The sequence below is a fragment of the Branchiostoma lanceolatum genome, chromosome 10, assembly GCF_035083965.1.
Source record: "Branchiostoma lanceolatum isolate klBraLanc5 chromosome 10, klBraLanc5.hap2, whole genome shotgun sequence".
Lineage (NCBI taxonomy): Eukaryota > Metazoa > Chordata > Leptocardii > Amphioxiformes > Branchiostomatidae > Branchiostoma > Branchiostoma lanceolatum.
The window spans coordinates 2609595-2621866 of record NC_089731.1 but is presented as its reverse complement, the minus strand read 5'-3'; the positions used below and the strand labels follow the sequence as shown (position 1 = coordinate 2621866).

General features: G+C 44.0%; 1 protein-coding gene across 1 annotated transcript; it reads left to right on the top strand.

The window, feature by feature from the left end:
• The first annotated feature begins 5221 nt into the window (after window positions 1-5221).
• LOC136443977 (troponin C-like) lies at window positions 5222-11778 on the top strand. Its single transcript, XM_066441363.1, has 6 exons — window positions 5222-5384; window positions 7223-7262; window positions 7591-7734; window positions 8160-8311; window positions 8871-8970; window positions 11149-11778. The coding sequence occupies exons 1-6, from the start codon at window positions 5382-5384 to the stop codon at window positions 11187-11189; spliced, it is 480 nt and encodes a 159-aa protein (XP_066297460.1). The 5' UTR covers window positions 5222-5381; the 3' UTR covers window positions 11190-11778.
• The last annotated feature ends 494 nt before the right edge of the window (window positions 11779-12272 follow it).

The window sequence follows — 12272 nt, the reverse complement described above, 5'->3', positions numbered from 1 at the left end:
CTGGGCGTCTTAGGGCGTTACTACATGCCCTATAGTCTACCTTCGGGGCTCTCAAGGCGTTACTTCACGCCTTGTAGTCTATATCCGGGCATCTTGGGTGTTACTACACGCCTTATAGTCTACCTCCAGACCTCTTAGGGTGTTACTACATGCCTCATAGTCTATCTCCGGGCCTCTCAAGGCGTTACTACACGCCTTGTAGTCTATCTCCGGGACTCTTAGGGTGTTGCTACACGCCTTATAGTCTATCTCCGGGCCTCTTAGGGTGTTACTACATGCCTTATAGTCTATATCCGGGCATCTTGGATGTTACTACATGCCTTATAGTCTATCTCCGGGCCTCTCAAGGCGTTAGTACACGCCTAATAGTCTATCTCCGGGCCTCTCAAGGCGTTAGTACACGCCTTGTAGTCTATCTCCGGGCCTCTTAGGGTGTTGCTACACGCCTAATAGTCTATCTCCGGGCATCTCAAGGCCATGGTCGTCCTACCTCGCAAACGAACACTTGAATACCGTGACGGAGTGGAGGTGTGGAATTTTGTGGAAGACTCCATAAAGATAGATAGTATTTAAACCCACGATGATAATGATGAGCTAACTCTATATATTACCATCAGAGCTCTTACGGTTTAAATGTGTCTTTATTTGTATTTGACGTTTTCGAATCATGCATAACGTTTTTGCTGTCACCAATATGAATGCATGGAAATGGGCTGTCGACATTTTAAAACTTAAGTATTATCATTATCATCATTTATGTTGCTGATAGCATTGTTGTTGTTTTATAGCTTTTGTTGCCGTTGTTATTTTTGTTGTTGCACTGTGTTACATACAAATCAGAATATTTTTATAAGACTGTTATAGTTGACTATCATTGTTCCTCACGTTATTGAATATTGGTGTGATCATAAAGGTTTGTAAGATCGTTTTTACATGCAGAACGCTGCTACCGTCTTAGTGGGATGAATTTCATTAAAAAATTATGTTACTAGACTAAAGATCTGCGTCTAGCCGTCCACTTTTATTGTTATCATCATATATGCATGCATGTTTTACATTACATTACAGACCCATGGTCTTATGCTATCATCATACGTTATCTTATTTCATCATCATTGGCATCATCATCAACGAATTATGTTCAGTTGCTGCGAAACAATAATCATAATGACCCGTTCGCGTTTTATAGACTGTTGATAGAAACACGTTATAACATATCCACTATTCTGACACAACAGTTCCGCAAGCCGGTTTATGTATGTACCAATAGTGAGACGAAGGCGGAAAGGAATAACCAGGTATTCTGACCTTGGCATTTTGTACTATCCTGTGTGACATCACAGTACGTGTGCAGAATGTAGAGTACGGTAGTTTCAGAGGAAGTACGCTGGAGGGTGATCACTTGATTCTTGACTTTCATGCTGCCTTGATGTCTTTGTAGAGTTGTTAATGCGATACAAACATACATGAAGTATAGCGACGGCCACGGAACGATATTTGATAGTAATTCTCAAGTGCCATTCGTTTAAATTTAGAGAGGTCCTTCATCCCAGCTGTGCAGAGTTGTTGTTGTGACACAAACAGACTTGTAGTTCAACGACGGCCACGGATCGAGCGATTATAGTAATTATTCCTCAGTGTCACTCCTGGATATTCACAACATAACGCTAATCATAAACATATTAGCCAGTAGACACGTTCATAATAATCTCAACTAAATTGACGTGTCAGTATACATATAACACAATAGTCAATACTGTAACTCTACATATCTAGCGCTGTATTTACATAACGTTTGACGTATATGTGTCTTTCATATCTTTTAGTTAGTCACCATACTGCATTTATCCCTTTGGGGCATAGATATGCAATAACAATTCATCTGTGACCGTAATTGACATTATAAAGATTCTGTACGCTATTTCCGTAGCAGCCGAGAGGGATTAGGGAACGGATCAAAAGCTTTTTACCTTGCTTACAGAAATAGCGTGCAGAACCTTTACATCTAATGCAATAAAGATCATGGTCATTCTATATACACATACATAGTCATATTCACGTATACATTTTTAGATCAACTTGCAAACCTGTAAACATGGCAAGATATTTCAGAGAAACCTCCAGTCTCAGAGTCTATCGTATTCTCACCAACCGCCGTCTTTTCACGTCTTTCACGTGCGTATCGAACGCACTTGTCGAGATCTTGGGCCTCCTTCCCTCCCCCCGAGTACCTGCCTGGTACACCTGTACGGTTCCATCTTCACTCACACCTTTAAGACGTAAGAACTGCGGCAGTTCCCACCTGAAGTCGGCCCAGTTGGGATGCTGGAGGAGATACCTGATGATGTCCACCAGGTCGATGATGAAGCAGGTAAGGAGGATGGCGGAGACCACGCGAGCCGAGAGGATCTTGGACGGGGAGACCGGGGCGGCTCGGCGGGCCCCCTCCCCACTCCACGCCGAGGAGCACGGCACGTCCACCACGTGGAGCGAGACCGTCAGAACGAGCAGGACCCGGCAGTTCAGCAGCAGCGGCATGGCGGGCACGAACTCCGCGGACAGTCACACTCACTCCGCCGAGAAGATGCTTGTAGACTCACGAACTCCACGGACACCTAAAATCGTACTCTACGGAGATGCTGCTGGTAGGATTCTTGGAATAATGCTTCTCCATGTCCTCTGCACCTGCGAGAATCTTCGCCATTTCCTACATCTCTCCTCTCCCTCCTCAGGCTCCAAATGACACAGCTGACGCCGCCTCTCATTCGCTGAGAAATAAATCGTTATTAAACCTCCACGTCCGGTAAACACCGTCCGTCTGTTTGTTCCCTGCCGCCCTTTAAAGGACGGAGGAGCGCGTAGCCGTGGCGACCTCCGCCGCGAGATGACGGCAGAATCTTCCCCGCTGATGTGAAGACGTGAGGAGAATGTGGCGAGGGGTATCAAACCGGGGATAGGGACGGTTTGTCTCCTCCGTACGAGTAATCAAAGGCAGTTATATCTACACTCTGCGCGCCTTGGGGCACAGTAAGAGGCACCAACAACGCCAATTCATGGATACCATCAAGTGACGACCATATGATTGAGTGTAAAATAGATCCTTATCTCTATGTTTTATGTATAAAATTCGTAACAGTTTGTATTACAAATATCCGTACGCGTCTTTTCGTTTTGATGCAGTTTTCTGACAACGTTTACTATATGTTACAGAACGAGCGCTGTGTGTTCCTTCCTGCCGATAAACAGTCCCCAAACACCCTCTGTCTGGTGATGGCATCCAAAACATCCGAATGTTCTGTGGTCCAAACAGGGACAGCCGCGATGGTTTGTGAGGTCAGCTGACCCACGCGTCACGGGCCTGTCAGCGCATTCCTCTGAGACCTCTATGATTAATACATGTCTGTATAATGTGTCTATTTCAAATCCATTAACTCGTAATTTTAGTCAGAATCCCTTGTCAAAAAACTCAATAAATCAATATTCCTTTAAAATCAACTTTGAAATCGAATGTATCACTGAATCACGTCGTTGGTTTGCAATTGATATACAAAGGAGCCCGTTAGATATCACACAATGCATCTCATATTGAAATCATAACCATGTAATGTTCTCCGCTGTAAACACGTTATGAATTGTTGATAAGTGACCTCTATCCGCTCGCCTGTGACATTAGAACCGAATTGTGTTTGGTGTCATGGCAGGTGCGTATCAAATATCAGCACGCGGGAAGAGCTCGTGTTCGATTGGCGGATAATGGTCACATGACAGGTTTGATTCCATTTGAAATTCCCTCTGCTCCTTATGGCATCAGCTATTTTTAGTGTGTATTACAATATCAGAGAGATTGCATAATAATGGAGAGATCACACACAACCGTTTGGCGCGTGACAGCTATATCTCCATATTGTGGCGGACTAGCTGGCCGATGACAACGCGCACAGAAGTGGTTCACGGGACGTAATGAAACTATATTTCCAGTAGATTTTTGTTCATTCAGTAACTTGTAGGGAAATAATATATACGTTTACTTTTTCGTCTTTGAATAATTCCAGGGCAGCGATCGCGACTATATTCATGAATGAATTTCTATCAGCTTAACTGTTGATCCCAGAATACATGTATGTATGATTTGAAAGCTCGCCCGGAGCATAACGCCAATGCTCGAAGTAAAACTGTGAAATGACTATCACAGTAGAGGTAGATTCAAAACCCTTAAAAATGTTATGATGGCCGAAAATCAATTTCTCCTTAACAAACAGCTATCGCTTTTTCTTTTGTATTTGCGCCCGCTACATCTTGTTGTCCAGAGCGAAGGAACTTGTCAACTATAATTGGTTTGATACTATACTCTAGCTTAAATCATATGTATTTTCTCATATATAAAGTACTAGTACTTCTGTTCTTGAATTTGTACCTTAAATTGTTTAATTTTCCAGAAAAGTAGCCCAAAGCGAGCCTTACACGGTTTCCCCATTCTTCAAAAGACTGAACTTTGGCAATTTGGCGTTCGTTTTGTACCATATTTTCCAAGCGGTCAAAATCGGTACTGCAGATTAAGCTCAGACAGGGTTTATGCTTCTACTACTTAGAATTGCGCCAAATATAAAAGTAATGGCGCTTAAAACTGCAAAGAAAACGCACACGTATATGATGCATACACTGCCATGTATGGAACATGTAACAACTATACATATCACGGTGGATACGCTATTACGTGTACATTATCATTATAATCTTTACTAAAATCTATATGCTGGAAGTGTTTTAGAGGACCATATGGTTACCGCATTGGGAAAGGAGCTCCGGTTCTTGTACTGAAGTAATCATGTATTTGGCTTTTGGTGACTGACTGCGTGACGCTGAATAAAACAACAGCATTAAGATAACTCATAGTTTATGAATTTCCCAAATGAAGCATTAATTAAACCCGTATTCTGTTGACCAAACTAAATTCCTTCCGGAAACGACTTGAAACTCCACGCAGACGTAGAGAGCCAAAATGGTAATATTCAATGTCTCTCAAGCTCCTATAGCTAATTTCGAGTAGCAGTGGGCATGTCTACTGCTCCATCTTCAGTAGAAAGGCCCGCTGATTCGCGGAACCATAACCTCGACAAACTGCTTTATTTTTCCTTTCTGCATCTGCTTGGAGATTAGTTCCTCCATACAAGGCACACTGGTAAAGATTACCAGCGGGGTTCTAGCGGGCCTTTGCCGCCCGGTATAGGGGGAGGTATGTCACCATAAGGGCTCAGTCCGTATTTGTGAGGAATGTGGGGAGAACATCAAACCCTCCAGAGGTCAGCTCGGCACAAGCAAGGTCACCGCTCCAGATCCAGCCGCCATTTTCTCTCTCACCTCCAAGGGCAAAATATATCACCATGGTAAGTTCCCCTCTTTTTTATTTCTTGTTTTTGAGATGTCCAAATATTTCACGATATAACGTGTGCAAAGCAGTTGTATTCATATTTGTACCGCTTCAAATGTCGGATACAGCGGCGTTGGAATACATGAGAGAACTTCATTGAACAAAAAGTGCCATTCGTCCAAAATAATGTAAAACTTGTATGACCTTGGTAAGAAGGATAGGACTCGTTGATCGTGAAAAGATTATATAAATTTATATTACTTTCAATCTTATCATTGTGACAAATCTCTTCTTAGTACGTGTTGGCACGAATGTCTGGAACGCCAGTAAAACAGTCAAATACGGAGCGAAAGAGCGAGGCATCAAATGTGGAAAGTACATGAACAAATACCAGCAAAAACTTCGTATGCGACATGGGCCAGCTATCATTTCTTTCACTTGTCGCCTTCATCGCACACGACTTGTTGTTCTCACGATTCTGAAGACAGGACATCAACATAGCTGTCCAATGTTTATAATATATGTGCTTCCGACATGCTATAATAATGGTCAAATTGGACAGGGAAAGATGAGGAAATCTAGCATCTCTGCAAGATTTATAAGTAAGACATTTGAATAATCATACATGCTTGATTATGACAGACCAAAAAACACTATGGTTTAATGTTAAAGAGGAACATGATCTTTTAACTTATCGTGTGAAACCATGATACTTTAAAGGCAATTTTTTTTAATTAGATAGCTCTGTATGCCGCACAAACTGTCTCTTCGTGCGGATTCAGACGATCCGGGTCTGGTACATTTTATTTGCAATTGGGTTACAAATCGCCAAAAGATAAAAACCACGTTTTCTAGGCTCCGAATCTGTCCGCACGTCACCACCCCTCTGCCTTGTGACAAGCGGTACAAACGGTCAGATGACTTAAAATGGTATTTAGAGGTTAATGTTGACGATATTTCACCACCCTTCAAACCTGGCTTCAACTGCCGAATGTCACATGCAGCTCTCTTACCCTCAATCCTTATATGGTAATTTCCTTATATGGCAACTGGGGCGAGTCGGGACCGGCCGTCGCCCTGGCGCTACACCGCCTTATTTGGACAAAACCTTATAGGTAAACATGAATCTTCAGGCGTATCAAATGCGAAATTACAAACCCCAGACCGATATACTGAACCATGATCGATTTGACATGAACGTATACCTCACATCACATGATGATTGGTCAATTTAAGAAGCCATAATTCGAAAATGTGACCTGTCTTACTATCTTTGCTTTAAGTTTGTCCTTTTTGTTTTTCGTCCGATGCCTTTTATGTCTCAGCTGTTTGATGAATAAATATTCACATGACCTATCGCCACCTAACGGATTCTGTCTCACTGCATTAATCATAAGAACTCATATTCTAAGTATTCTTATTTCCTGTCTTCGACGATATTTAGTCAAGATACAACAAAAATCTCCATTCATTTTCATTTACTTTCAATTCTTTCATTCCTCCTATTACCGAGAAATATAACACAACATATCTATACACAGACTCTTGGCTACAAAAAGGTGTCAACCAATGAACCTGTCATACTCTTATTATTCAAGAAATACGTGTTTGGATTTACAATCGGTAACAACGAGATAAAGTGTAACACATGTATACAATGTCATTCGTCCGTTCACTCCTTTCCTTTTAGCTATATAATGGAACTTTACAATGGATATGGACAATTGAATTTTTGAAATAAGATATCATACATATATATATATATATATATATATATATACTACATACACATATCAGGCAAAAACAGTGTTCTTGGTTATTCATTCATTCAGACATTCATTATTTTGCCCTTAGGGGAGCGCACGGGACATGCTGAGCGACGATCTTGTGGAGGGTAAGAAAACTGGCTTCTTTCCGTTTGAATTAGACTTTAATGAAATCGTCTTACATTTATGCTATGAAAATATGATAAATATGATAGGATATAAAATTTACAAACCATTCAGTGACAATGATTTGATAAAACGTTTACATAAATTATCCGTACAGCCGTACTAGTATACTAGGAAAGTCCGAATGCCCCAATGTGCAGGTAGTTGCAGGAGGGCCGCTGGGAACGTGATTCAATTTGTCTCGTTATTACTCAAAGGAATAAAAGTTATGTCAGACGTTTTTTCTTTATGGGCCGGCGCTGTCTCAAAACCTCTTGTTTCCCCCGTCAGAGTTTCAGATGGCGTTCGACATGTTTGACCAGAAGAGTGAGGGAGAAATCAGCGTGCAGAACCTGGGGACCATCCTGAAACAGATCGGGCTCAACCCCAGCCGTAAGGAGCTGGAGGAAATCATGGCGGAAGCTGACGAGGACGGTAAGTCAAGGACGCGGCTCACTAGTTCTGGTGGTTTTGCTATAGATAATAGCCCGGGGACCATCCTAAAACAGATCAGGCTGAAAAGAGCGCTTCAAACCTGCCATGTTGTTTTGCCATTGTGTACTCGCATATGTAGATGTGCAGGTAGCGGCACGATGGACATCCTGCAGCTGATGGCTAAACAGATGCATCAGGCCTAGGACCAGTACGCATGTTTAGATATAAACCTGTACATAAGGGCGTTAGATGATTAAATGCCGTGTCCCATCCTCCCTCCCCAGGAAGCGGCACGATGGATTTTGACGAGTTCCTTGAACTGATGGCGAAACAGATGCATCAGGACCAGTACGCATGTTTAGATATCAACCCTCTACATCAGGACATGTGTAACATAAACATTGATCTGTCTCCTCCTTCCCCAGGAAGCGGCACGATGGATTTTGACGAGTTCCTGGAGCTGATGGCGAAACAGATGCACCAGGAGGAAGGCGAGCTGAACGAGGACGAGGTCCGCGCGGCGTTCAACGTGTTCGACAAGAACAACGACGGCTTCATCTCCATGTCAGAGTGGAAGGTCAGTCTCACATCCCATATGACGTCACTCATGATATCACATTAAAAGTTAAAAGTTAAAATCCTCCCACACCATTATTGATGTATAGGGCGGTGCCCATCTCCGTTTCATAGCCCTGGGCCACACTGAGGTGCAATCACTGCAGCAGGTGGCTAGTCCACTGGCAGTGAAGTGTGTTTAACTTCCATACTGTTTCATAAGTATGTACCATTTTTACAAAGTCTTTGGTATGACTCAATGCGCCTCTTGTCCAGAGGTGTCCTACCTGGGGCTTGAACCCCAGTCCTTCTGGTCCAAGTAATTTGAACCAGATGTGGTGAGAGACAGAAGCGCAGACCACATATCCCGTCAAAGAACACAAGACGTTGCTCATGACGTGACACATCTGGTAAACCTCCACTTGATGCCACTCATGACGTAACACATCGCGCCAACTTCCACATGACGTCAGTCATGACGTAACACATTCGGTAAATCTCCACATGACGTCACACATGACGTAACACACTGTGACCTGTGATGTAATGTGCAATGACCAATGGCGTGCCTTTGTCCCCAGGCGATGGCGGAGGCCTGTGACGAGAACCTGAGTGAGGCTGAGCTGAACGAGCTGATGGAGGAGGGAGACGTCAACAGGGACGGACGGCTGGACTATGATGGTAAAGCCCCCTTCTCACTGGACCCGCGGCACGCTGGCGGCGTCGATGCGTCCTAAACTGGATTTATGTTACCCTTGACGTTATAATGGGAATATCATTCAAAACGTACAAGTATGGCCAAAAAAGACAACAAAACACACAAAGCTTTAAAAAGATTCGTTTTTTGTCGATAAAATTGTCAATTCGATCTGCCGCAGCGACGCCGCCAGCGTGCCGCGGGTCTAATGAGAGGAGGGCTTACGGAGGGGTTCGCCATAGAATACTGGAAAGCTATGAGGTACGGGCTAGAAAACAGGCCCTAAAGTACGTCCTTGAGTACCGACGCCTTGTTACGGGCTATAGCTAGGTAAAAGCTAGTTTGGAAAGGAGACGTCAACAGGGACGGACGGCTGGACTATGATGGTAAGGAGGGGTTCGCCATAGAATACAAGAAGACTATGAGGTACGGGCGAGAAAACAGGCCCAGGGTACGCCCCAGAGTAGCGACGTCTTGTTACGGGCTAGGTAAAAGCTAGTTTGGAATGGAGACGTCAACAGCGACGGACGACTGGTCTATGATGGTAAGGAGGGGTTCGCCATAGAATACTGGAAAGCTATGAGGTGAGGGTTAGAAAACAGGCCCTAAAGTACGCCCTAGAGTACCGACGTCTCGTTACGGGCTATAGCTAGGTAAAAGCTAGTTTGGAAAGGAGAGTCAATAGGGACGGTCGGCTGGACTATGATGGTAAGGAGGGGTTCGCCATAGAATACTGGAAAGCTATGAGGTGAGGGCTAGAAAACAGGCCCTAAAGTACGCCCTAGAGTACCGACGTCTTGTTACGGGCTATAGCTAGGTATAGTCTGACTAACACGGAGCTCCTGATGGTTTCGCTACCAGGTCAAATGCAAGCTGACATAACAGAAGTCGACACTTGGGCCAAATCCTACAGTATGGCAGCAAACGTAGGAAAAACCAAAGACATGGTTATTAGCTGTCGTAGGGAGGCTGTCAAACCCCCACCACTCACGCTCAGAGGGGAAACGATAGAGAGAGTCTTGTCCTTTAAACTCCTCGGTGTGATCGTCACTAATGACTTGTCCTGGGGTCTCCATGTTGATTATATGCTGTCCAAAGTGAGACCACGTGTACACTACCTGCGACTGTCGAGGCGAGCGGGGCTGCCAGTGGATGTTCTCCCTCAGATCTACACTACATTCATTCGGCCGGTGTTAGAGTACGGCTCACCGGTGTGGGGAGGACTACCTCGTGGATTGTCAGATGAGATCGAGAAGGTACAGAAAACATGCTGCAGGTCAGTGCAGGATTATTGGAATCCCCTACGACCAGCTGCCGACCCTGGAGAAGCGGAGACGCGAGGCAGACGCGCGTGAGCTCGGGAGGGTGGTGGCGGACGATACACTTCCCTGCCGGCAGTTCCTGGTGCAGTCCGAGGACACTCCATACCAACTTAGACGAACACCAACCTTTAAAGTACCGCTCAGCCGGACAAAGAGACATGAACAATCCTTTATTCCTAGAACGCTCAAAATCATGCAATAATGATAAGCAAAAAGCGGACACTATTGACCTTCAATACTGTATTCTTAATGTTTTATCTTAATATGTATACGATGTTCTTTTAGATTGGTAGCAGAATTGAGATAATTCATGTTATCGTGTCATCTGTACCTTCGATCTGTGATACTGTGTAATTTTAACATCTAATTTCATTATGATATGATGACGTGTTGATAGCTGTACAAATTGTGAATTGCAACGCAATTCAGGCTGTCTCAGCCTGCGATGTTGTAAACATTGAATAAAGTTCAAATAAGAAGCTAGTTTGGAAAGGAGACGTCAACAGGGATGGACGGCTGGACTATGATGGTAAGGAGGGGCTCAGAGTACAAGCTACGTACGGGCTAGGTAAAAGCTAGTGGAGAAAGGAGACACTAACAGCGACTGATGGACGCAGTTGTTCGTGCCACAGGGCGTATTGCAAAGTACGTGGATTTGGGAAAGATGATTATGCTTGCTGCACCTCGTAATGCAGAGAACAAAGGATGATATATATGTTGTAGAGACATAGGAAAGATATATGTGATAAAAGCAGTGATCGACATTATTGTAACAACAGACTAATCTATATTTGTTTTCTCCATCTTTACTAAAGGTTTTCGTTATCTGCAACTTTTCAGAATTCAAAGAGTACTTGGTCAACTTCCAGATCAAGTGGTAACTTCGGGATCAGACCGCGGTAGTTACGTGTAGTACCAGGGATCCAGCCGGTACAAGTAATCCAGACCAGGTCCAGATCACCTAGGAGATCATCAGATCCACATCGATGACGTGTCGTCTTACGTCATCAGTCTCGTCATCAGAATTCAGTTCGTTTCGTCGTTCGCTCGAGGACCTAAGTTTAGAACCGGATGTAACAACTTGCTGATCATAAGAAAGGGAGAAATAATGTTTCTGTATATGAAAGCAGCTATATACGAACTCGGTATTGAGTCACAAGAAAACGTTATTGTAAAATATAACTCACATGAGAGGGTGTTGACATAATTTGTAGAACTTTGCTTGATTTAAACGTGTGGCATTCGTCATAACGTTGTAACGTGTGCCTCCTGAAGAATAATAGACTTTCTGCTCCACCTCAACTACTGAAGGTCGTGTGACTTTTCACAGAATATGAGAGTTTCCTTGAATGTGATTTACGTAAAATTCCCGAAAGCAGGAAACGAATTTGTGACACATATGAATAGCTTTTATCCAGAATACGTTAAACAGAGACGTGTATCATGAGAAATAAATCGGTATCAACATAACTAACTGAAACTCTTTTATAAAAGCGGTCATAGCAGAATTTGGAGGCTAACCCAAAGTAGGCATAGCGGGCTATCTGGGTAGGGCTGAAGCAGACTTAGGGGTTGCCTTACAGCCTCCAGAGGGGGCCGGGTGCCAGCCTATCTGGATAGGGCAGCATCGAGATTAGGGGTTGCCTTACAGCCTCCAGAGGGGACCGGGTGCCAGCCTATCTTGATAGGGCAGCATCGGGCTTAGGGGTTGCCTTACAGCCTCCAGATGGGACCGGGTGCCAGGCCATTATGATAGGGCAGCAGCAGGCTTAGGGCTTGCCTATAGCCTCCACAGGGGTCCGAGTGCCAGGCTATATGGGTAGAGCAGCTGACGTTTCGGTCCCCTTCACCACAGGGGCCCTAATTAATCAGTATCCCCCGATCATATACATGATGAATAGATTACCGACATGAGAAACCCGTTCTAAACCTCACCGATCCGCACGGGTAATTTTAGACGCTAA

Excerpts from the sequence above, each read along its gene's own strand:
- LOC136443977 (XM_066441363.1), top strand. Across the intron at positions 7,263-7,590 it reads GAGCGACGATCTTGTGGAGG|AGTTTCAGATGGCGTTCGAC; the intron begins GTAAGAAAACTG and ends TTCCCCCGTCAG. Across the intron at positions 8,971-11,148 it reads CGGACGGCTGGACTATGATG|AATTCAAAGAGTACTTGGTC; the intron begins GTAAAGCCCCCT and ends GCAACTTTTCAG.